The 26747-nt window shown below is 41.7% G+C and overlaps 1 protein-coding gene across 1 annotated transcript in view; it reads right to left on the minus strand.

The window, feature by feature from the left end:
- Positions 1-916: 916 nt before the first annotated feature.
- LOC124289971 (cell adhesion molecule-related/down-regulated by oncogenes-like) overlaps positions 917-26747 on the minus strand; it is a 35015-nt gene continuing 9184 nt past the window's right edge. Inside the window, exons 3-14 of the mRNA XM_046726636.1 lie at positions 24100-24106; positions 17112-17269; positions 16404-16544; positions 13636-13830; positions 12568-12780; positions 11915-12117; positions 10238-10457; positions 8867-9139; positions 8106-8344; positions 7362-7476; positions 6008-6429; positions 917-5331 (exon numbers count right to left, since the gene is read on the minus strand). Of these exons, the coding sequence (XP_046582592.1) occupies positions 6017-6429; positions 7362-7476; positions 8106-8344; positions 8867-9139; positions 10238-10457; positions 11915-12117; positions 12568-12780; positions 13636-13830; positions 16404-16544; positions 17112-17269; positions 24100-24106 (2177 nt within the window). The 3' untranslated portion in view covers positions 917-5331; positions 6008-6016. The remainder of the gene's footprint in view (positions 5332-6007; positions 6430-7361; positions 7477-8105; positions 8345-8866; positions 9140-10237; positions 10458-11914; positions 12118-12567; positions 12781-13635; positions 13831-16403; positions 16545-17111; positions 17270-24099; positions 24107-26747) is intronic.

The raw sequence follows: 26747 nt of genomic DNA on the forward strand, positions 1-26747 counted from the left end.
CGTTTACCACATAACTTAAGTCGAAAAAAACGAGAAAACTAAGTTTTTTAACTGACATAAGTTTTCTTAATGACTTAAGTTGTTTGATAAATACGGCCGCAGGTCTAGACCACGGACTTTGTGTACCCCTCTGATAAGTGTAAATTGACACGGCTCCCACAGCGGGAACACTATGACTACACAATGCCATTTAGAAAGTGATCAAATGCGACACTTTATATTTGTGATTACACTTTCTCAGCAAGTACTAAATTCCGTACTTCACTGAGAAAGTGTAATCCCAAATGTAACTTGTGTTACATTTGAACACTTTCTAAATAACATTGTGTATTCATAACATAACTCTTTCATCCAGGACCCCTGTAGGTCCCGGTTAGAATGAACCTTCAGTAACCCATGCTTGTCCTAAGAGGCGACTTACGGCGACTAACGGGATCAGGTGGTCAAGCTCGCTTGCTTGGTTGACACATGTCATCGAATCCCAATTGCGCAGATTGATGCCCATGCTGTTGATCACTGGATTGTCTGGTCCAGACTCAATTATTTACAGAACGCCGCCAAGTAGCTGGAATATTGCTGAGTGCGGCGTAAAACTAAACTCACTCACTCTTTCATCCACATAACTGTGAAGATCTGAGTTACAATTGATCTTCAGTAACCCATGCTTGTTGGGGATCGTGGGATCAGGTCGCTGACTTGGTTGACACATGTCATCGTATCCCAATTGCGTAGATCGATGCTCATGTTGTTGATCACTGGATTGTCTGGTCCAGACTCGATTACTTACTACACAATGCCATTTAGAAATGCTGCCATATTGCTGGAACACTGCTGAGTGCCGGGTAAAACTAAACTCACTCACTCACTTTTATCCAGGTGATGAAATCACCTGTAACTGGACAACACAAGAGATACACATAGTTAATTTCATTTATTATACATTTATTGACGAGTATTTACACAATGGTGACCACAATAAGACAGAGTGTCACATGACAGTCATGTGATCACATAAGAAAGCATATCACCTGACAGTCATGTGACTGAGGAAGACGGAGGATTGCCCACAATCCCTGGACCCTGATTTCAATGATGGGTTTGACTTCTACTATGGGGCACTGTTTTCAAATCTGAATAACATTTACACTTACATGTCTTGGCTTTCATTAAACATAACACATACACTTGCCTAAGTACTTGATATATTCATCTGGCAGTTACACATACCCACTTACAAAAGTTGGAGATTCTAGTTTTTCTTATTGGATTTTCACATTTACTTTCAACCGTTTTCAAATTTACTGTGAACCAACTGTTTGGTTTTCAAATTTACTTTAGACCAACGGTTTGGTTTTCAAATTTACTTCAGACCAACTGTTTGGTTTTTTAAATTTACTTTAGACCAACTGTTTGGTTTTTTAAATTTACTTTAGACCAACTGTTTGGTTTTTTAAATTTACTTTAGACCAACTGTTTGATTTTCAAATTTGAACCAACTGTTTGATTTTCAAATTTACTTTGATCCAACTGTTTGATTTTCGAATTTGAAGACAGTCCCACTCACAGACAATTTCTCACAATGGCAAGAGGTGCATCCACAAAATTACTTAAGTAGTTTTCAAAATACAAAATGGCTTATTTTGCATACTAGGTGTAGGCGAAATAGATAATATATAACGAGATTGCTATGTTTGAAATTGCATAGTTTCCTAATATCATAGACATGTTACAGACGCTAATGAGTGAAAACCTGTTTGATAATTCTTCTCAACACTCACACTTGACACAACCTGCGTTTGAAAAGTAACATAATTTACTTTTATGTATTTAGAGCAAAGAGCAAATGAAAATAATAATTTTAATTTTTCTATTTATAACAGTAACCAGAAATTCTCACTGAATCAAAACTGATGATCCTTCTATGTAAAAACATTTAAAAAGACGTTCACATCTATTAAGAAAGATGAGCTTTTTTGGAGAGAAGAGAGGCTTGAACACTCCAGCAAGACCAAGCTATTGATACATCAATGTTGGAAGTGCAGTTTATGGAATACTTTGGAAGAGTTCTCTCCCTTTTATAAGGCGGTAAATGCTTAGAAGACTTTTTTTTCGTTTGATCTGAACAGCTGCTTCTAGTGCAGCTGCATCAGGTGTGTCATCTCATTAATAGCTCTCTAATGTTTTGTGGATCTATGAAACTTGGTATGTGAAATGCGCGGCTGCCGTGCCAAGTATTGCAGTAGAAGATAATATCACATTGGGAAGCCTGGGCACCAATGTCCCACAATGTCTTGAAATCTGCCAGGTTGAAAACAGGACATATCCCAACCCGTGGAATGGCCCAGACTGATATTGGATGTAGATGGTTGAGATGTGTCCAATCTTCAAAATGCCCTTCACCAGAATAGTCAGATGGGCTCAACCATCTGCAGGCCAAACAGTAGAATGTATTGCCAGAACAAAACAGGACACATCCAATATTGCATTTTGAAGCATTTCAAAACAGGACACATCCCATATTGCATTTTGAAGCATTTCAAAACAGGACACATCCCATGTTGTACCTTACGCTATTGCAAACAAATCTGCAAAAAGAAATCTGAGGTATTTTGTGGCACAGAACTATAATTGGTATAAAGATTTAAAAAAACAGCACGGCTGCTTTTTTAAAGAAAAACATTTACCTTCAAAATGCATCTAATAAATCAACATATTGTATTTTCTCAATTTTATCTTTACTTATTGTGCGACACTGGTACCCTACCCATAATGCAACTGTGCTGAGTATTGTCAACATTAGCCAATGATCGATGGCTTAACAAACGCTTGTCTTGACGGTGAAAAATGCAAGCAGGGGAAATTTAATTTCCACATAGATTACCTCGTAAAACATGAAATATATATTTGAGAATATTATTTCTTCTAAAATCCTAAAACCAACGTCCTGCTTCCAACTTTCATCTGCACCACACTCATTTGTTTCGATGTTCGTGTACTGTTACACTTTATATCACCCATGTGTTAATAATACTTTAACACCTTGCACTCGCTCTTAACACAACACTTGCTGGTGGCAACACCCATTTAACACTTCATTCATACTCGACCATGTAAAAATACACACTACAGTTTGGTCACACCATGTATACACAATTACACTTAAGTGTAACTTCATAACAAAGTACACATGTTTAACACAAATACAAGTCTGTTACACTTAAGGGTAATTTGCTAACATTACATCAGAATTGAACCAATTACACTTAAGTGTAAAATATTCCTATGTGACTGTTGTCAGATGTGTTTCCATATTACTGTAACGTGCCAGTTACACTAAAACGTAACCAGTTATAAACATTTATACCACGTATGACCACTCACTCACTCATACAATCCCTCCATATCACGCACCTGTATGACATACCTACCCAGGAAGTCTACGAACTTGCTTGGTGTAACCTTACCCCTCAATTGTGTAACTTAGAACTAAGTGTAACACCAGTTGACCTTATCGCACTGAACAAACTCAAATACTTAGTACTACTTTCCAACAAACTATTTCTTCAAATTAGCATTTTCAATACTTCTAATTGACACAAAATATTTTTTTCAAGTCTGTTTTCAAGTACTGCTTGTTACATTCATCATTAAATTACAGGAATTTGAAGAGTTTGAAATTCATTGTGACAGGAAAATCATCTGTTAACAACCCTGAGATACGTGTTCACTGAACTCCACAACCATTAAAATCGTATACCTTGATTAGCATTAAGACAATTCAATTAATTTCTGAGCAGACAATTTAACAAGCGTGGTCGAATGGCCTGATGTAGGTCAGACAAGCAGTTTCTGGGTGTCGGAACCAGATGTTCTTCATCCAAGGTTATAGGAGCTGTAATACTGATCATCAGATTTACACAATATTGTACACCATGTGTTTTTTTTATAAAAGATGGAAATGAAATCTGTGACGCTAGAATCACTCCTAAAATCCTCTGCAGTGTCAATTTCTAAAAAAAAGTATAGTACGGCCAAATTCCCCTTAAAACCAAACAAAGTTCTGTTGAAACATTAAGTTATTTTTCACAACTTGAAAATACTATAATTGTGATATTATGGCAACATGAGTATTTGTTACTTCCAGGATCGTTAATTTGATAAATGAAGTGGCAGTTGCCTAAAAAAGCAGACACAAGCATGACCTGTAAAAAAAGTGCCCTATTTTGTAGAAAATATACAAAATGTCCCATATATTCTGGTCAGGCATTGATTTCAAACTCTTCAAACGTCACAAGTAAAGGTGTAAGGTAGTATGCCCACAAATTCAACACAATTTACATAAGACTCTATTTCTTATGAAACAACAAAAATATAGGCTTAATACTGAGGAACCCTTATATACAGTAAGTACATAAAAGTCATAATTTAACATATCTTCTCGTTTTGCCTTCTAGATGCTATACAGTTACCCTAAGTTGAGCAAATCTTTTTTTTGAAACAACGTTCAAAAAAAATCTGAAAGTGTGTGAATATATCTTTTCGTGACTGAGGTGGCTACTAGCTGCTTCTGCAGCGTCGGTAAATACCGTCTTTCAACAACACCAACAACAGGCTGTGTCAGCACACTTTATCCGTTCAGCCTCTAATGCACTTCCAGAGCATGATTTATCCGTCCAGCCTTTAACAGTCCTTCATCTGTTTGCAAAAGCTGCCAAAAATACTTGAAACGCTGTAATGTTCTTTCAATACTTCTTGCGTGACAGTTTTTAGCATGTCGGTCCCTGAATATAAAACGGCTAGGTTCAATCGTTCGTATAATACAGTGCATTAAGCAAGCCCAAATGCACACAGACTTTCCTTCACAAAGAGTGTCTTCTCCACCATCAAAGCCTGTCACATTCTGCCATTTCTCTTCACAGCCTCATTTTGAAAATGGCTCCACAGTTTCCATGGCAACACTCCATGATAAATATCCATTTCGAATCTCAGCAGTTTTGCACCAATTTCATCCATTGAAAATATCTCTTGTTGGTTACAAGATCTGGACATTCGTCCCAATCCGAATGTTCCACGTCAAATCTCCTTGAACGAGACTTGAGCCTGCCATGCCCCTGTTCAGATAATTTATATGTACAAACAGCTATATTCAGTTCATATCACTGTGCTTGAATTTCTCGTTATAATCTCAACCCTCGCGCACTTCCTTTTGTCAGAGTGCCCCATTCATATGAGAGTAGTCTGTACATTGTGTGGCACAGTTCGTGAAAGACTGAGACTTGTCAGACGAAAGCGATGGGGACTTGTTAAACGTTGTGAACTCTATCGTTCCCTCTGAAATGAACAAAAAATACATATCAGTATAGACAGATCGTTTTAAACACATTGATGAGACAAGCATGAGGTCTTGGGACCCAACTTTGACTGGGTCATTCTCCTCCTCCTCCTCCAAATATGAATTATACAACCCAGCTCGCACAATTTTGAGTTTTAGGCAAGCATCTGCTTAGAGAAGAACAAAACTATACAACATACAATCAAGCGAGTAATTTACTCGTCTGGCAGAAAAGCTGTCCAATTTATTCTTAGAGCTAATATGCTATCTATGAATCCCATGGCTGTGCAACCAAGATCACCACCACCACCACCACTACCATCATCATCATCATCATCATCATCATCATATAATTATACCTCAAACATAATTATACAACAAACCCAACTCACAAAATTTTCAGTTTTAGGCAAGCATCTGTTTAGCTAAAAATGCAACTAATAATAATAATAATAATTCATTTGTATACCGCCTATTTTCCAACTTTGAGCTGGAAAATGGTGCTGAACAAGGGAGAGAAATGACATATCATATGCTTGTTGAAACAGGAAAGTTTTGAGACAGTTATAGAAGGATGTGTGAGAGCTTGCTGTTTAAAGTTCAAACGATATAGACTGTTGCTACACTACATACGATCAGCCATTCAATCATCCGTTAGACAAGTGTTCATCTCACCGTTGCTACTCAAGTCTGTATTTGTAGCTTGATCCTTTGTTGTGTGTTCACGGCTGTGCGGCCTCTTGCGACGCGCCGTTTATGCTTCCCATGATTCCCTGAAATATGGTCGCTCGGCGACAGACAGTCCATAGTGTTTCTGGCACTGAATATATTGGGGCTTGTCCCACCATCAAAAGTTCGAAGCTGTCTATCATTTGGGTGGAAACACTCGACTCCGCCTGGCACATGCATTCTGGGAGATTTTTGACTACTTGTCTCCGCACCAGACATGTCTGCTTCATTGGACGAATGTCCATGACCTTGGGGTTGCACATGTTGCAAAGAACTTGACCTTTGACCTAGTCGGTACAACACAGCAGGATCATGAAGCTGTTTTTCTCCGTTTCTTGTGCCGCCATTTTGGTCCAACAAAGGTTGATCTATGTACAGAAAAATGCATGTTAATAACAATATCTCTTCCTTCCTTCCCCCTCCCTCTCTCTCCTTAGAATTTGAAAGAGAATAGGGCTGTGCAATATAACCGGTTTACCGGTATTTACCGGTTCAGACATGAAAACGATACGTATTGCAATACGCTGATCGAAAACCGGTATTTTGACATGCATTCGGAAAACTTTGTAACACTCGGAAATCTTCGGATATTATCGTTTTTTGAATTGTTCTTTTCCCTGTTTCATTAGTGCCAAATGTTTACTTACATTTTTATTTTGTCATGATTAAAAGTTTTTATAAAAGGTTAATCAATCATAGTGATTTTGTTGTGTTTTTGCTTTATAATCAAGCATTAACTCGATTATAAGTAGTTTTTGTTAAAAGAATAATCCTTGCAATATATTGCAATACATATCGCAATATATGCTTCCGCATCGCAATATATCGCAATATGAAAATTCTCTGCAATACCCACCCCTAGAAGAGAATGTGTCAAGAATCTATCTATATCTCTCTTTCTCATAGCCTAGGATAACAAGAGTTGTCTCCCTTACATCTCCACAAAGTTGGTTGGTGTGTTGTTTAACGCTGCACTCAGCAATATTCCAGCTATATGGTGGCAGTTTGTAAATAATCAAATCTGGACCATACAATCCAGTGATCAACAGCATGAGCATCAATCTACGCAAATGGGATACAATAACATGTGTCAACCAAGTCAGCAAGCCTGACCACCCGATCCCATTAGTCGTCTCTTACAACAAGCATGGGTTACTGAAGATCAATTCTAACCAGGACCTTCACGGCTCTTCCACAAAGAGATATCAGCTATGACAATCGACAGCAATGTGGGATCATAAGTCATGATAATCTTGGTATTCCAGAAGCAGCAAACAAACACGTTGTCATGGTAACTAACCTGGGGGAATATCATCAATGCTTTTAGCAGTGTTGATGCTGTTGAAGTTGTTGTCGCTGGTGCTGTGGGGGCCACTGTAGTGAGGTATGGACCCGTTCGGCACAAGGTTGTGATTCTGCAAGGATAACAAACAAATTGCCAAGTCCAAGTAACTGCTGTGTAATGGGTACCCCGGAGGGTTCTGACTATCACAGGGTTGGGGCCAAAGCAGGGTTCGATTTCAGAGAAGTTAACGTACTTGCACCAGGTGCAACCTACGATAAAGACCTAGTTGCACCAGCCAAATTCCAGTTGCAACATAGTGTGTTTAAAACGCCAGAAGTTTCAGTGCATATAAAAATATTTCCGTGATGTAGTACCCATGAAACCATAGCAACACAGAGACACAGCTGATATCTGTTTTCAAGAACTGTCATAGCCGAGACGTGTCTATGAATAGCAATGTTTTGGTGCCATAGCTATTCAAAGTTTAGAAGAAAAATGAGCTGACATATTTATGCTTATAATGTTAGATTCATCACTGATTTATTTCTCAAAAATTGACTTGCACCGTGTGCAAGTTAGACTCATAACTAGGTTGCACTTTGTAATACTGGGTTGCACCAGTGCAAGTAACAAAGCACTAAATTGAGCTCTGCAAAGACATTGAAGTTTGGTCAATTTCAAATAAGGATCAATGTTCTAGGTTCAATGTTCTAGGTTCAGAAAACACTTTGATCATTTTCGTTTTTGTTGGCTACTTACAGGTACACCTCCTTTCCCAGCCTGGGAGTTAATCATTTGACATTCCACTTCAGATATCGGGTTCACGTTGATGTTCATCTTGTTGTTATGGTTACTGTTGCCATGGGGACCGTGTCCGTTAGCAACCAGTCCATTGAGGCCGTTGAGTGGGTAACCATTCATGTATTTCTTCCTCATTGACTCGCTGTAGATTCTTTGGGCTTGGTCCTGGTACTTGGAGTGGATCATCCCATTCATGGCTGCAACGGAATCGAAGATACTATGTATACATTATGTATACAACCTTAGATGACCATTAATCCACACTGCAAAGTTACCACTATATATTCAGACTTACCTGACCATTAATTCACACTAAAATATTGCAGTTAGAAGCAAAATATGTCCTGTCAACATAAAATTTATATTGGCATCATGTACAGTAACACTATACAATCTGAGCTGGCACTTCATCGATATTACAATGTTGCCATTATGTTGGGTTGGTTTGTTGTTTAACGCCACACTCAGCAATATTCCAGCTATATGGCGGCAGTCTGTAAATAATCGGTCTGGACCAGACAATCCAGTGATCAACAGCATGAGCATCGATCTACGCAATTGAGATACGATGACATGTGTCAACCAAGTCAATGAGAATGACCACCTGATCTTGTTAGTCTCCTGTTACGACAAGCATGGGTTCCTGAAGACCAATTCTAGCCCGAATAGGAACAATTATGTATATGGTACACTATGGTACAATCTGATTCATGACCTACCCATCATACGACGTTGTTGTCGTTGTTTCCACCAGCACATGACGATGAACACAAACAACAGCAACAACATGACACCAAGGACAATTCCCAGCACCATGTAGAGAGTCTCACTGCTGGACTGGGTGCTGGTCTTATCTGTGGCGATACCATCCCCCCTCTGGGTGGGGTTGCGTGGCTCTTCGACCCGAGGCTTGTCTGGGGACGGCATGTCTACTGTATCGACCTTGTCAGTGACTGGCTCAAACGGGAATACTTTTGGGGGTTTGGTCAGCGCGCTGAAAACAGATATTATGTGTGAAAAGTTCTCTTCAAACATCAATTCAAGAACCAAATTCAATGCAAAGTGAGAGTGGCATTAGGAGGTCTGTATGATGACCAACGGGGAACGTTCTATGAATATATATGATTACACAATGCCATTTAGAAAGTGGTCAAATGTAACATATGTTATATTTGGGATTACACTTTCTTAGTAAAGTACAAATTCTAGTACTTTTTGAGTTGAGCCCCATCCGGGATTCGAACTCATACCCTCAGAATCAGTCACATAATCGCCAGCACACAAAGCGGGTTAGGCGGCTGATTTTGTGTGCTGGCGATTAGGTGCCTGACTCTGAGGGTGTGAGTTCGAATCCTGAGATGGGGCTCAAACTGGCGGGGAAAAGTACTAGAATTTGGTACTTTACTAAGAAAGTGTAATCCCAAATATAACATATGTTACATATGAATATATACTTCCTTTTCATAATGTAAGCAAGTTTCAGTGTGGCTGCTAACACTGTTATCAAGCAAGTGATGATAACAATGTTAGCAGGTTCATTGAAACATCACTTGCATTACGATAAATAAGTTGTATATTCATAGAACTTTCCCCGTTGTTCAAAGAGAGAAAAACGGAAGAAACTGAAAGAAATTCAAACATGTATCATTATCATTATTCGAATGTCACATCTAAAATAATTAAATTTCATAAAAATATATGAGTGAGTGAGTTGAGTTTTACGCCACACTCAGCAATATTCCAGCTATATAGCGGCGGTCTGTAAATAATCGAGTCTGGACCAGACAATCCAGTGATCAACAGCATGAACATCGATCTACGCAATTGGGAACCTATGACATGTGTCAACCAAGTCAGCGAGCCTGACCACCCGATCCCGTTAGTCGCCTCTTACGATAAGCATGGGTGGCTGAAGATCAATATTCTAACCCGAAAAAAAAAATATCATGAAACATGCAACAAAACATATACCCCTACACAGACTGGAATGATATTGGTAGTCTGTGGTAAACAAATACGATGTCATGAATCAAGATGTCATAGTCTCTTCCACTTTCTAAAGAACCACCAATGACCACACCACAACCTACCCAAAGTTCTCTTTACAACAGTATTGCTACTGTCGCTGTTCCCGGCTGAGTTGAAACATAGCATGCGAATACTGTATTCGGTATCTGGCTTGAGATAGCCCAACACATGTCCACGAACTTTGGTTTCAAGGATTGTGATTTTCTTCCATTGATCTTTTGAGTCGTAGGGTTTGTAGAAGATGAAGAAGCCCTCAATTGGCGAGGATTCTGTCAGGATATACTGAAATGAAGTAAAGGAAACTATAAAATATTTATTTACTATCAGACCGAGTGAGACTGACTGACTGACTGAGTTTGGTTTTCACGCTGCTTTTAGCAATATTCCAGCAACATCACCGCGGGGACACCAGAAATGGGCTTTACACATTGTACCCATGTGGGGATTCTAACCGGGTCTTGGCTGATGAGCCAACGCTTTAACCACTAGGCTACCCCAATCGCCCCAACCGAGTGAGAACTCATGCAACAGTAGGTGAGTCATATTGAACACATCAGCTTTGTATGAAAGCAAGTGAGTGAGTTTAGTTTTACTGAAATGAAGTAAAGGAAACTATCAGACCGAAAGTGACGGGATATTTCGTATTATATGGGTGGTGCGTTTTTTCTAATGTTGTTCACTATAGAATGGAGCGACTGACCTGACCATGCATGGAGCACCCTCAAACAACCCTGCAGTTACTTTCGAGAGAATCTAAGACCTGATGACTTATTTTATCAACACAAACCCATCAGCTGCTGCTATAGTTGTGTACACCTGTGTCTAACGAGCTGTCAGACAAAGATGCTGACCTGTTAATTACCTGTGGTCTTACTAATCAACACCTGCTGATAACACACCTGGCAGAGGGATTACCTCGTAGCTTGGTCTGATGGGTTACACTGGATAGACAATTGTTGTGTACACATAGCAATAATGTTGTCAACATTGTCTCTTTAACAAGCCAGGATTCCTACTGATTCAGTGCACTTTTGTTCTGGAATTGTTACCCAAACTTTGGCATGAGGCTTAAAATGAACGCTAACAGACAACCCCACTAAAGTGCATTTGTAAGATGCCATTAAAAACAATGAACATTAAATTGTGACATTTTCATACCTGTTCACATATAGGTGACTTTGTATCACAAAGACGTTTCTTTGAATTATATAGAATTAAATCATAAAATTATCCATCATTTCGAAACGGTATTTTGAGATTTATTAAAAGAAAGAAATGTTATTTACAATCAGTCAGTTTTAAGTTAACTCCATGCATGGTTGTGCCTGCCTGTCACTGTGGGGAGCAATAATGTAGAGTGAGTGAGTATGGTTTTATTCCGCTTTAGCAATATTCCAACAATATCATGGTGGGAACACCAGAAATGGGCTTCACAATTGTACAAATGTGGGGAATCAAACCCGGGTCTTCAGCGTGATGACCGGACTCTTTAACCATTAGGTTTCCCCTAGGCCCCCAACAGTGTAGAGAGTTTGTTGAAGGGTCTGTTGCTGTGAGGAGCTTGGAATGACTGAGTTTGGTTTTACGCCGCTTTTAGCAATATTCCAGCAACATCACGGCAGGGACACCAGAAATGGGCTTCACACATTGTACCCATGTGGGGATTCGAACCCGGGTCTTCGGCGTGACGAGCCAACGCTTTAGCCACTAGGCTACCCCTGAGGAGCTTGGAGACTCACCTGCCACTTAATGCCAATACCAAAGACATCCTTCCCATGTTCCTTGTTGTGGAGTGGCATGGCTTCCACAATGGTGGGTCTGTCTACCGGAGGATGGGCCTTGCCAGCAGTAGCAACCTTCATGAAGAAGCGGTGAGAGTTCTGGCCGACCTCGTTGTCATTATTAGAATACACAGCCGCGATACGAAACTTGTAAATTCCTCCTGGAAAACAATCATAATGCTTCAGTTAAACTTTTGCCGATAACACCAAAAACAGTGCAAATCTACATGGAATCGATTAACTTCCCATAATTCAAAAATGCACATTTATTCCAAGTCAAACAAACGTAAATAATTAATTGCTTGATTCGTGAAGATCCGGTTTAGAATTGGTCTTCAGTAACCCATGGTTATCATAAGAGGCGACTAACGGGATTGGGTGGTCAGGTTCGGTGACATGGTTGACACATGTCATCGTATCCCAATTGCTTAGATTGATGTTCATGATGTCGATCACTGGATTGCTTAGTCCAGACTTGATTATTTACAGACCGCCTCCATATAGCTGGAATATTGCTGAGTGCGGAGTTAAACACCAAACCAACCAACCAACCATTAGTTGCTGGTTGTTTGGAAGACCAAAAAGTGAGTGTTTGTTTTAGAAGTGCGTACCTGGTTTGAGATTTGACACTTCATACATGGTGGTGTCCTTGTCAATGTCGCGGTCGTCGGTGTGCCAGCTGGCCTTGTTAGGGGCAACCTCCTTGTACTGCACGCGGAAAAACACGATCGGGAGGCCATCATTCTGTGGCACTGTCCAGTTCAGCTTGACCGAGGTGTCGGACAGTTGGTCAACATGTGGCCGAGAAGGGGGGACCAGTTTGGCTGAAAAGACAACATAGTAACTTAGTGTTTAAATCAACTTTTGCCTGTTTATTGTAGATGCTGGATGAAAGTGGCTTGTTAATAGAAGTCGGGAACAGACAATCCAGCAGTCGTCATAACAAGCACAATCCCAATCTATACAGGGCAATCACATCAAAGAAAGATTATATGCAGTTGAAATTTTAAGCCAAGAATTGAATACATTTTCCTGCATTCCCTGCAGGGTTACATCCTAAAATAGCTTTATCCTGCAAATATGGATTGCTCTTCGTGTCAGTGTGTCAAAATTAATGGGAAGCATGGGCAATACTTTGGTCACCCCTCCAGTTGAGTTGGAACATAAGATCGTTGCCAAATTTACTTACTGTTTAGTCCCAAACTGACTACTGATCGCTGCCAAATTTACCTACTACTGGCAAACAAGGATAAGTTGGACCGGCGCAAAGAATGCGTTTGTGAGAAGTAAACCCACTGGTTTGTGAAAGGTAGAGCAGATGTAGGCTAGAGCATGTGCATTGCATGAAGATGAAATTGATTCTGCGCCTAGCTGCACACACCTTGCGCCTTGCTTCACCCATCACACTACACTTGATCGCGGACAACCTGGGGCCCCTTCGCTAACAATTGCATGCGCCAGTGGGCGGCACTCATACATGCTAATACGGGTCAATTGTCAGGTTGGTGCTCAACTTGTCCTTGTTTGCCAGTAACTGTTTAAACTCAAACTGCATGGTTTTCAGCCTGACAGGGAAAGCTTTAACCACTAGGCTACCCCACCGCCCCTGCCATGGTGTCATCTGTGGGATGACACCATGGTCTGTCCAACCTTTTCAAACATCTGTTAATGACATTCACCTTTGCCCTTCTTCTTCTTCTTTTTCTTCCTCTTTCTCTTATTTTTCTTCCCCTTCCTCCTGTTTTTACGACCACCATTTTTATTTGGCCTTTTTCGTTTTGGGGTTTTGACGTCTCCGTTGACCTTCAAGTTCTCCGACGTGGTCTCATTTGTCCCTGCCTGGTCACTCTCGGTCACACCAATAGTTGTCTCATCTGAAAATAAAGTAAATAATTTTAGTCTTGACAAGTTTGTCCTGTGAAGATTCATGTTAGAATTGGTCTTCAGTAACCCATGCTTGTCGTAAGAGGTGACTAGTGGGATCGGGTGCTCAGACTCGCTGACTTGGTTGACACAATTCCATAGATCAATGCTCATGTTGTTGATCACTGGATTGTCTGGTTCAAACTCGACTATTTACAGACAGCCGCCATATAGCTGGAATATTGAGTGCGGCGTTAAACAACAACAAACCAACCAATTTTAAAAGTTTAATAAAAGTTGCAAAAGAAAACAGCAGCAAGGATTACAAGTGATACACCACAAAACTACCTCTTCAATGACAATGATCCAATACAAACACAACAAGCTGCGACTCACATGCATTTCATAATATGGCATATTGCTGTCATGCATCAAACAAGTTAAATAATTTGTTAAGGAAAAACTTCTTAAGCCCAAGCTACAAGCCAAAAGTTAAGAACTTAAGCCCATTCTTAACACATTGGTTACTACAAAAGTTAAAGATTTTAGGGCTGCTTAACGCTCCAAGAATAAGGATCCTGGAGACTAAACAGCCATCTACAAGATTATATACAAAACTGAAGTAATAAATCAAAGAAGACCAAAAAAACCCACAACAACCCAGAAAACAAAGGGCATTTCATACACATGTGTTTTTGTATCCATCAAATCTTTTCCAAAAGGAATATATTTGTTGTTTAAAGTTCTGGATTAGATGAAAATATAAGTTTTTCGGATTCTTCAGTCCTTAAGAAATCTGACCTTCCACAGCAAACGACTAGTTCTCTATTGCAACCCAGATAACGTCTGACTATCCACAGCAAACGACTAGTTCTCTATTGCAAGCCAGATGACGTCTGACTATCCACAGCAAACGACTAGTTCTCTATTGCAAGCCAGATGACATCTGACTATCCACAGCAAACGACTAGTTCTCTATTGCAAGCCAGATGACATCTGACTATCCACAGCAAACGACTAGTTCTCTATTGCAAGCCAGATGACATCTGACTATCCACAGCAAACGACTAGTTCTCTATTGCAAGCCAGATGACATCTGACTATCCACAGCAAACGACTAGTTCTCTATTGCAAGCCAGATGACGTCTGACTATCCACAGCAAATGACTAGTTCTCTATTGCAAGCCAGATGACATCTGACTATCCACAGCAAACGACTAGTTCTCTATTGCAACCCAAGCTGACAAGTCATGGAGAAGAACAAACCCAACACAGTTAAATAACAGTGTGCCGATGCCGTCCCATTTTCGTTCTTGGCAATACAGGAATACTTTCCGGAATCCTCGGATCTGACCCGGAACAGCTGCAGTGACCCGCTGGGTGCAATGTCAAGATGGCCACGAGCTGGACTAAGTCTCTGGCCATCCTTAAACCAGTGGACTTGGTCAGCACGAGCACTGAGACAGGGAATAGCCACTGTCATGTCTCGCCTCACGGTCATGTTAGTCGGCCATAGTGTGAAGTAGGGCAGGTGGGCAGCTATGGTGTGAGTCAGCTGGGATTGGCTGAGAGTTACAGCTAAGTAAAACAGAAAATGTAAAACACAAATACAGCAGACACAACATTCAGCCAGACGTTAAGGTGAACTATCCGCAACTTGTCCCTTGACACCATTAAATCTGGTGGTCGTGTGTGGACTTACGAGCAAAGCTTACTAGACCCAAAGGCATTTTACAAGACACAGGCAACAGACCAGTGGAGAGTTAGTCAGACAGAGAGACAGAAGCTGGAGAAAATGTGTGAGTGAGTGAGTGAGTGGGTGTGTGTGTGTGCGTGTGCATGAGTGAGTGGGTGGGTGAGTGAGTGAGTGTGTGAGTGTGTGCATGCATGAGTGAGTGGGTGGGTGGGTGGGTGGGTGAGTGAGAGTGTGTGTGTGTGTGTGCATGAGTGAGTGAGTGGGTGTGTGCATGGGAGAGTGAGTGAGTGGTTTATGAGCATCAGTCAATATTAAAATTATTACAACATATAAAAGACAGCAAGCTAAATAGTTGTACATGTCAACCCAGTGTATGAAATAAGCCCAGACCCCAGCCAGACATCAGGGCTGGCAACTTCAAAATGTTACCAGTCCAAAATGGATTTAACCAGACCAGACACCAAGATATGACTCAGATGTATACAACATCTAAATTTTTACCAGACCATCGGGCTGGCTAGCTGTAAATCTAGACCGTCCGTCTGAAATCTAACACATCTCGGTCGGTCGGTCGGGCCTTATTTCATACACTGGTCAACCAACTAAGAGAATTCTTTATCAGGATTAATGCAGGTTCTAAAGCATTACAAGTCCTGTCCACAGTGCATTTTAGTACAAAAATTACAAAAATGGTCAGCGCATTAAACTTTCCCAAATGTCAATCATACTGGCAAAGCTCCATTAGCAGCGACATGTAATAAGCCTCTCGTTCAAGGAAACCATTAGGGCCCACAAGCATGTTACACACTAGCAGGTGTGATTAAATGCAGGTTAGATTCTTTCAACAAATGTGTGCAGGTTAAATAACAGAGTGACTTCCTGACATACCTGTGTTACCTGTTGGGTCAAGACCTTGACCCTTGACCTCCAGTTTCATGGTGGCACTGGCCGAGGAAGCGTTGTTCAAGGCCTGGCATTGGTAGAACCCAGCACGAGATGGCACCACCTTGGTGATCACAAGTACCATGGCTGCAAGAAGAGAGTGAGTGAGTATAGTTTTATGCTGCTTTTAGCAAAATTCAAGCAATACCAAGACAGGGGATACCAGAAATGGGCTTCACACATTGTACCCTTGTGGGAAATTGAGCCCGGGTCTTTGGCGTGATGAGTCAAAGCTTTAACCACGTTTGGGATTCGAACCAACAATCTCAGAGTCACGCAAACATATAATCGCCAGCACATAAAAGTCAGCCATCTAGCCCACTCAGCCACCGCAGGTTGCACTAAATTCTTTCACGTACATATTTCTGGCTTAAGCTATTGTTTTAAATTGGAAACCAACAAATTTGTCTGTCACAACTGCGATACCAAAACCTGGAAACAGACCATCCCCCGGCCATTTTGAGTTACCCATCTATACATCCTACATAACAAGTCCGTCCCAGCATGGTAATATAAAACAAGATTCTCTCCATTCTCACTGCCATCTTGACCTTCGAATACACGTTTTGGCTCACTAAACTGATATTGGACAATGAATGCCAATTCCTTCAGTCAATCACCATGGTGATGACTTGCCTGGAAGTTGGTGCCTACCTCCATTACTGATGCCTGTTGTTTTGGGGACTGGCTCCGCGTTGTAGTACCACATGACCTTGGGCTCGGGTCGACCGGTCACATTACATCGTAGTTCCGCCCTCTCACCAGCGTTTACTGTTATCACCTGCCTCTGTGCCTTTGCTGTTACAGATTCTACAAGAAAAGCAACAAAACTGCTATTGAACATTTATCCCAATTGGATATGTCAGCAGGAAAATGTTAGAAAAATTTGCAATGATACAAACCATAATATTTCTCCCAAAATGTAATTTTTGAGTAAAATTGATATTTTATACTTATCCTGACTCATGCTCTTTTGCTTGTCTTCTTCTTCTTGCTAACATAGTGGAACACTTGTATCTCCTTAATTGAAGCTCCCTTCAATGTAAAATCACTAATTGGTACTCACCACGAAGTTGCCTCCCCTTGCCCTTTGGCGGAACAGGTGTCGCCACCCTCTGGCCTCATGCTTCACTCTCTCCTGATTTTTGCGAGCCCAACACTTGAATTTACAGGGAAATCCAAAGTGTTATGTGGGAGGATGGGGGTTACTCATGAGTCAGGATAAGTATAAAATATCAATTTTACTCAAAAAATTACATATTTTTCCTTATCCTGACTCATGCTCTTTTGCTTGTAGAATCCTACGGAAACGGAGGTGGGCAAAACAGAATACTTTGGATTTATAGAATTAGTGATTTATATAGATTTAACTGTAATAACCCCTACGGGAACTTCATAAAGGCATAGACTTAGGATAATTCCTCTATTATAAGCCATAGGTTATAATGCCATACTGGGGTATTTACATTATGATATACTGAGATATTATAAACAACAATATCAAAGTTTAATTCTGATAGAGAAGCTATACCACTGAACATATATACATACTGCTAGAACTCCGTGAGAGTTATAAGCCAGATAATGCATGTAACAATTATGCATATTAATCTCGTGAAGACTACGGTTAACGCTATTTAGGGACTGTCAACTGCTGTGCGAGGACCAAGGGACCTAAATGGTGAATGCCTGAGACGCCCTCGGTGGTGATATCTCTCAGGTAGTGATTAGCAAACACCATGTTAGATTTCCAAAAGCATCCTTCCATAATTGTATTCAAAGAACAGTTACCGCGGTAAGGCGAGAGTGGAAGCTAACGCCCTGATTTCATGGGGATTTGATGCTGTTGGAGGGTCCAGTCCTGCTGCCTTGTAGGCTGGCATGACAGTTCTTATCCATATAGATATGGTGGTACGAGAGACTTCTGTCTGAGTTGTTGCCGACAAGGGAATGAATAATCGCTTGAGAAATCTTCACTTTGTTTTGGAACGTCAGAAATAGATTTTGAGAGCTCTGACTGGGCATAGAGATAAGTCCAGTGTATCTTGAGATCCGAGAATGGAGGATAATGCAGGGATATGAAATAACCTGTCTGGTTGACCTGGTAGTTGATTTTGGCGATGAAATCCCATCTTAATCCCAGGTGTGCTGTGTTTTGATTGTCATCAAACTGTATCCTCTCATAATCTAGTGCGTGAATTTCCGACATCCTGGCTGCTGTGGCTAGAGATAACAGGAAAAGCCGCTTTTCTGTGAGAGAAGCTCAAAGTTTGTCGATTCCAGCGGTTCATAAGCCTCACTTGTGAGGTGTTGCAACACTATATTCAGATCCCAAGCTGGGCGTGGAACTTCCGCTTTGGTCCTCCAATCGAAAGCCCGTGAGTAAGGCCAGTAACTCTGGAGTTCTTGTTAATCTAACACCCGCTCTCATGGTAATGACAGAACTAAGCTGCAAGATATGTTGACAATGTCGAGCCTTTTAAATGTTTGTTTTGCCGTAGTAACACAAATAATCTGCCACTTGTGGATGAGTAGCATCTCTTGCTGTAAATCCCTTTATTTACCGCGTAATTCTCAAAACTGTGCCACTTGTCGCCGCATTGCCACGCGGTAGAATAGCGTAGGCAAGCGCGGACCGCTTTTGTCACTCTGGTAGAATACCCTCTTGTTTAAACACATTTTAATACAGTCCATAACGCGAAGTTGGAATACTTCTGGCTTCCGCACCTGTTTGGTGTGTGGATGTATTAATAGATTTGAGCTTTGGGTAGCTCTAGTGTTGGTTGACCGATTTCTTGAATTAGAATGGGAAACCACGCTCTGGCCGGCCAGTAGGGCCACCAAAGTGAGTTGGAGGCTCTGTGTTTGTCTGATTTTCTGTAACACTTGAGGTATTATTGCTGGCGGCGGAAACGCTGCAGACGCATTGAGGCCTTCCCAGGATATGCTTAGAGCCGCCCGCTGCCCATGCTTGTGGGTCTGGGACTGGTGACACGTAATGTCGGTAGCTGATTGTTGAAGCGGTTATGCTTAATAGATCTACTAGCGGGCCCTATTTGCTTGATTATCTGTGCAAATATTTCTGTATTGAGCATCCATTCTGTCGGTGACGGTTGATGTGGGCCGAGAGAGAGCGCCTGCTAGTACATTCTTGGTCGGGAATGTGACATGCTCTGACATGTAGGTTTAGATCGCGGTATTAGATCTAACAGTTGAAAGCTTAAAGTCAATAGGTTCAGTGATCTTGTTGAACCTTGTTTGTTCACATAGAACGCCACTGTCGAAGTTGTCGGTATGAATCATTAAGCGCGATTCTGTAGAATGTTGCTCCAATGAAGTATGGCGCTGATTACAGCTTTCATCTCTAACATGTTTATATGGAGCTTGCTTTCTTGCTGATTCCATAACCCTGATGCCAGCCCCGTTGGCTTAGATGAGCTCCCCAACCTTGGAGCCACGCCGCCTACATATAGATGGGTTTTGAATTCCTGCTCTTCTAAACAAATACCTTCGCGAAACATTCGACCTCCTGGTCCACCATAGTAGATGAGGTCTGAGACGCTTCGTAGACTGAATGGTTGTAGGTCGCCGAGATGTGCATTGATGAAGACCTGTAATGGGCGAACTGTAATCTGCCTGAGACTGTCATGTCTTGGGCTGATGTGAGGAGACCCAACACGCCTGCCATTGTCGAGTGGTAACGGAGAGAGTAGAGCTGACGGAATGGTCTGTTGGATCTTGAGCCAACGGTCTTCTGGTACGACGATACGGTTGTGATTCGCGGATAAATCGAATGCCTAGGAACTGCAGATCTTGGCGATGGTACTAGGTCCGACTTGAGTAAGTTTACTAACCATCCTAGCTGTGTTAGTAGCTTTATGATGTAGTTTAACTGTAGTTTGAGATGCTGTGGATCTTGATCTACTTGTATCCCGGTCGTCGAGGTAGAAACGACTGCGCGAGCCCTAGACGATGTAGATAGGTGACAATAGGTTTCGCTATCCTCGGAATAGCCAGGGGCTGATGATATGCCTAATGGGAGTACTTTCCATTGGTAATGTAGCCCGCCTAGTGTAAATCTTAGATATTTCCTGGATTCGGGATGTATCGGATATGTAGATAAGCCGCCTTGCAGATCTATACTGGCCATGTAATCCATGGGGCTTAATCAACTGCCGTGAACTGAGGAAGGTGTATCATGCTAAACTTTGGTGGTTTTATGAGATAATTCCTGCTGAAAAAGCTCATGTTGTAAATGAGTCTGTATTTCTCCTTGGAGTTTTTCTTGGGTACTAGGAAAACTGGGGAGTAGAAGCCTGGTTCGATGTCTACTTGATCTAGTACTTCTATGGCCTGCTTGGTTATGAGTGATGTAACCGCCTCTCTTAACTTTGGTAGTTGTTGTGCCTGTAAGTCTAACTTGTAAGGGTTGACTGTCAGCCGAGGCGCGGCCTGTAGTGGGATACTTAAACTGTTGAAGAATGTTGGAGACATAAGGGTCTTTAACATTCCCCAGTTCTCCCAGTGTAGTTGGAGGCGCCCACCCACTTGTGACGGTTGTACTGGAACGGCTGGGGTGGAAGACTCCAGTCGCTCCAACCTGTCTTTCAGCGCTTATAGTTGCGGAACCTCTGGGTGTCCTGCCTCTTCCTGACCCTCCTCTATAGTTGCCATATGGGCTTAATTTAAAAGAATCTTTTCCTGGCGCTGGCTATCTTCCTATCCCCGCTTTCTGTAGTCCCAGAACTTAGATCTCCCTGAGTATCTTTGTGAAGTCTGCCTGATGACGCTTGCTAGCGCGGTCCATCGACTTGATCATAAGGACTTCTCTGGAGTCCTTAGTGACTTCCTTGGAGACTTTGTCTATTCCTCCGCCAAAGATGTTTGGGGATGACCACGGGCTGTATAGAGTGGAGCTGTAAAGTTCTCACCCCAGCTGCAGGAAGCTTAGGAGGCCTTGACGACGAGCTAAGGTCAGTGCTGCTGAGACAGATGTGAGATGATCTGTAAGGAACTGCTGGTCCTTCTTTGCATCAGTAGGGCCGAGTAGATCATCCTATCATCTTCAGAGGTCGATACTTAAATCTGGTGATAAGTGTCTCATTGATCGCTCTAGATCTATTTAGGCCAAAGAACATGCGCCTCGCCATGTTTTCTATCTGCACCAGCTTCATGCATCGCCAATCTTGTAGTTCTTGTTCTTAACATCGCTGATCAGCTTGTAGTTTTCATCGATGTCTTGTGCCTTCAGGAAGGGGTCCATGTTGCGCGGAGAACTTCTTAGCGGAAAGTTCGGCAGATGTGGAGTCTGCACTTCGTGAGCTTTAATGAAGGCTGTATCTAGATTATGTGGCACCGCAGCAATCGGGTCGATCGGAGGTAAGGTGATGGCGCCTGCATCGCCTTCCTTCATCAGGTATGTCTGGCGCTTGAGTTGCCACTCTTGGACGGTGAAGATAAATCTAGGTTGTTTACCATCCAATATCTTATCTCAGCGCCTGAGAAGATGATGCCTCCATCATCTTCTGTACCAGCATCGGAGATGAGAGGTTGATGCTCTTCTGATGGTGACCTCTGGGCTGCTATCTCTATGTCGGGTGACACTCGGGAGACCTGAGTGTAGACCTGTGTGCCGAATTTGTGTGATGACCCGCGCAGGTGATGTAACGCGGAGATCGGGCGCGGTGAACGGGCGTGGAGATCGCTCTAGGTGATCTGGCGCCTATGGGAAGACCTAGATCTGCGAGGAGAATGTTGACGGCTTCGCGGAAGCTCTTGAATAGTCCCTCGACGCCCTTCTGGACGATGACGATCTGTGTGACGGCCTTCGCAGCAGCTTCCTCTGCGCCCGACCTGGGGAGCGGCGCCTTTGACTTCCGCGGACGGTTTCCGGACGCCTGGTGGTCTGAGTCTGCATCTGAGGACGAGGCCGAGGATGATGACGATCTCTCCCGCCTCGCGGAAGGCCTTCGCGACGACTGTACATCTGCGCCCTTCGCTGAGGTGGTCTGTGACTTCCTTCTCGGCTGCTTCGCCGTGGCTGCTACGCTGACTGGGGTGCCTCTGGGGGTATCGCTGCATGCTGCTCGGCCCTGGGCTGGCTGCTTCCCCGACTGTAGTGGCCTCCATCATGGTCATGATCTGCCGCAACAGCTCGCCTGGGATGGTCTGGCGATTTAAGTAGTCGGTGCCCTCTCTGGCGATGACAGCTGCTGACCCTCAGGGAAGTCGCCTGACATCAGTGTAGAGGCATCAGGCTGCATGGCGATCTCTGCTGATGTCACTGTAGCTGTCACCGGTCGCTTCTTGTGGCGTGACGCCAGGGATGATGATCGGCTGATCATCGAGAGGCCCAGTTCGGGCGGCTGGAACAATCTCGCTGAGAAAGTTCTTGACGAATTTCAGACTTCCCCTTAGATGTCGACGCTGCCCTGGGGTCCGGGTCTGCGCTGGGAAGACGCCGCGGCCCTCTTGACTTTATCTGGCGATGACGGACGCCTGGGGAGGCAGGACGCTTCTTAGTGTTGGCGGACTGCATCCCACGCCCCATCTTCCGACGGAGTCTCTTGCGTAAACACCAGACGGGAGGGGTCTATCGACAGCAGCTGACTGGAAGGGGAATCCGATGTATCGGCCATGTCTAACCCTTGTTTTGCGCGGACCTATTCGCGGTACGCCTCACCACGCAAAGATATTTATGAAAAGCAGAATTGATAGATTAATGCAGTAACTGCAACGTATCAAACGCACAAGGCGAAAGCACAACTAGGGCATAATACATGGTCAGCAATTGAAAACGAAATTGCAAAAATAGTACAGATTTTCATCAACGTAAATACTAGCTGAACAATCACTTAACTCACGGAATAAACAGTAGAAATAATGATTAAATATCAATGCAAATTAATGAAGGATACTAGCTATACCTCTATAGTAACCTATAAGAGGTAATAAACTAAGAAAACCAAAGGATATAGTGTGTAAGGAGACACAGGCGCCTCACATCCTGCTCACTGGGCTAAGAAGGAGAGAGTGAAGCATGAGGCCAGAGGGTGGCTTACACCTGTTCCCGCCAAAAGGGCAAGGGAGGCAACTCGTGGTGAGTACCAATTAGTGATTTTACATTGAAGGAGCTTCAATTAAGGAGATACAAGTGTTCCACTATGTTCGCAAGAAGAAGAAGACAAGCAAAAGAGCATGAGTCAGGATAAGGAAAAAATTTCCAGTATTGGATATTAACCTAAAATGAGGGTGGGGTAACCCAGTGGTTAAAGTGTTTGCTTGTCACGCTGAAGACCTGGGTTCGATTCCCCACATGGGTACAAGGTAAAAAGCCTATTTCTGGTGTCCCCCACCGTAATATTGCTGGAATATTGCTAAAAGCGGAGTAAAACTTAACTCATTCATTCACTCACTAACTCACGGAGGTAATCTTAAAAAATAATAATCTTTGTCAATTGAACAAGTAGAATCCATTTTTTTCCAATGGTGAGAGACAAATATATTTTGGCATCTACAATAATCGCTACTGATTTTAAGGGTCAAGTTAGGGGCTTGGCTTATCTATTGGGTCGGCTTACCTATGGTAATATACAGTAAAAACTGCCCTAAAAAACACCGCACGGTAGAGGAGACGCAATATTGTACATCTTAATGTAAATTATGCCAGAAACTTTGGATGAACGCTGCATCTCCAACTCTAAATCTTACAATCTTAACACCAAACACTGAAACATTCCCTCAAAATCAAATATAATACAGATGTATGAACGGTGTCAAAGTGAAGAATATCCATTTCTTCCTTCCACCTGAACACATTTTGACAAAAACTTTTCAAATGAAGTGCTTTCAGTTGGGCTGACATAAAAGTAGTTGTCCTCCATGAAAGGAACAGTACCTGAGGTCACAAGGGTCGGCCTCAAAGAGAAAATGAAATAACATTGCCCCAGCACTGGCAGTAGTTTTTCATACACAATACACAGAGGTAGGCTGGCCGAATGATGAATTCTACATCTGAGCTCGGTGGCAGAATAGTGAATTGTGCGAAGAAATGTTTCCCTGCTGTCATTCTAATCCTCGACAATCCTTATACAGAGAATATTCCTCTATCATTGAGTCTATTTCCACCATTTCTATAAATCAAACACAAAAAATAGGACTACCCTAACAACTGCTTACAATTTGAGAATGTCCTGATCCCATACCTGTACAAAGGTGGGTCACCTCGAAACCACTTTATCAAGATGAACGTGAATACTGTATTTTACGTGGGATCGCGCTGATTGTTCCGATTTTGCAGTGAGTGTATTAGCCAAAAGTTGAATTACAGCATCACTATGAAGCGACAGTTTTCTCCAGAGTGAATTGTTTGTGTGAAAGCATTACTATGAAGTTAAAACATCTTACGTTAATTTGGAAGTTTCTAGTTGTTTGGTTGGTATATTTTTCAGCATGCCAAGTAACATGTATTGTACTGTTAAGACAGAATCGCATATATCCAAGACCAGAAATAATGGTACACTCATGTTGTGTTTAAGGACTTCAATATGGCTTTACTCAAACTGATTATAATTTTTACATGTAAAATTTGTAAACTGACAATTTTAATATTTTACATGCAATATTAAAAGACACAAATTCTGTTAATTCGTGTAAACTTTAGCTTTTAGCTTTTTAAAGATTTAGTTGTTTGGTTGATTTATTGTTTCAGACACCAGTTTTCAGACACTTATTATTTAAATAATCGGGTATGTTAAAAATTTAGACAATAAGATAAATAAAAAGGTGTGTGTGACCATCTCTTTCAAAACCACCATATAAACAGACTGTCATGTCAATTTGAGCATGAGTTGTCCTTTTAAAGATTTCCTTCCAACCAATAAAAATAATATAATATTTTATTAACTTCTATTTTTGTGATCAAATAGTTCAGACACCAGTTTTCAGACATTGCCCTAGGTTTATCATATGAACCATTAAACCACATGAAGAATTCATGACATCCCTTTCAACAACAAAGGAGTTTTCAGAAACTAAATAAAAATCCTTTCTTAGAACTCTGTAGGGCGTCAGAACAATGACGCACACCGACTTTAAAGTCTCAGGAAATAGATGTTTTTGAACACTGTGACCTAAGAACTGTCAAATTAAAATGAGAAGATAAATTTCAGTGAAAAATGACACTGAAACCTTGCACCCGTAACAACACCCATAATTCCCACAATTCCTTGCAGCGTGCTGTTGTAAGATGCACATTTTCACATCATAATCGGGCATCACAGACCAACAAAAAGTTGCCTCCATCACTCTTATTTGATAAATTTGCTGGCAAGAGCAGTCATGAAGCTTACTAATTTATGGAGGACAAAAAGATAAAAAGCGGAATATTGTGGTTGTAATGACAGACTGGGAGCAAAGATGTGCATTCCAATATTCGACTGCGAGACTCTATTTTCTGCGAAGCTTGGATTTACAATAGACAGGCCAGTAAATCCTGTCGCTACACATATTCGTAACCACCAATTACCAACAAGGCCCTGCCAACATCTCAACACAAACACCCTCTCCAAATTGTTGGTTTAACATTTCAGTAAAATGTCAAATTGAGCCTTTGTGTTGTAACATTTTTTTTCAAATTGCAGATTTACGTTATTTGCTGTTGAAAACTCAAGTTTCAGTATTTTCAATCTGAATTTATTCCCAAATGTCTAAAGTATTCAGTGGACAGAAGTAGAAACTAGAGAGCTAGTGTGACCACCAAAAATCCCTATTTAGTTTCCTCAAAATGATCTTCATGGTGACGAAGATCAAGAGCAGTTCCCACTATCATTCCAAAGTGGTGTTGATAACTGCTCAAATAATAAACTAATTATTACCTGATGTTTGGATCATTATTTCAACAACTAGTTTGCCTGGCTTCCTTGTTAATGAATACATCATCATAAGGGACAGTTGAAAATTTATGGGTGGCGGGGGTGCTGATGATTTTTATGGAGAAGCATGTACAATGTGAATGACTCCCCTAAAGTTTACTTTATGTATAAAGTAAGTGATCCTCCCCTCCCCCATGTACAAAATCAATGCCATGCCCCCTCCCCCCAAATTCTTATAAGCATAATTTTTAAATATTTTCATGTACAAAATACAAAATTGCTGACCCCCTTTCTCCCCAGAACAAAATGGGTGACCCTTCCCTAATTAGAATCATCATCACCCCCCAAGCCATAAATTAGGAAACGGTCCCTAAGAAAGCTGTGATATTGGTAACTGCAGCCTAAAAATATTTCTGAA

This window comes from Haliotis rubra, unplaced genomic scaffold (genome assembly GCF_003918875.1).
Source record: "Haliotis rubra isolate DU_JTF1 unplaced genomic scaffold, ASM391887v1 Scf453, whole genome shotgun sequence".
Classification (NCBI taxonomy): Eukaryota; Metazoa; Mollusca; class Gastropoda; order Lepetellida; family Haliotidae; genus Haliotis; species Haliotis rubra.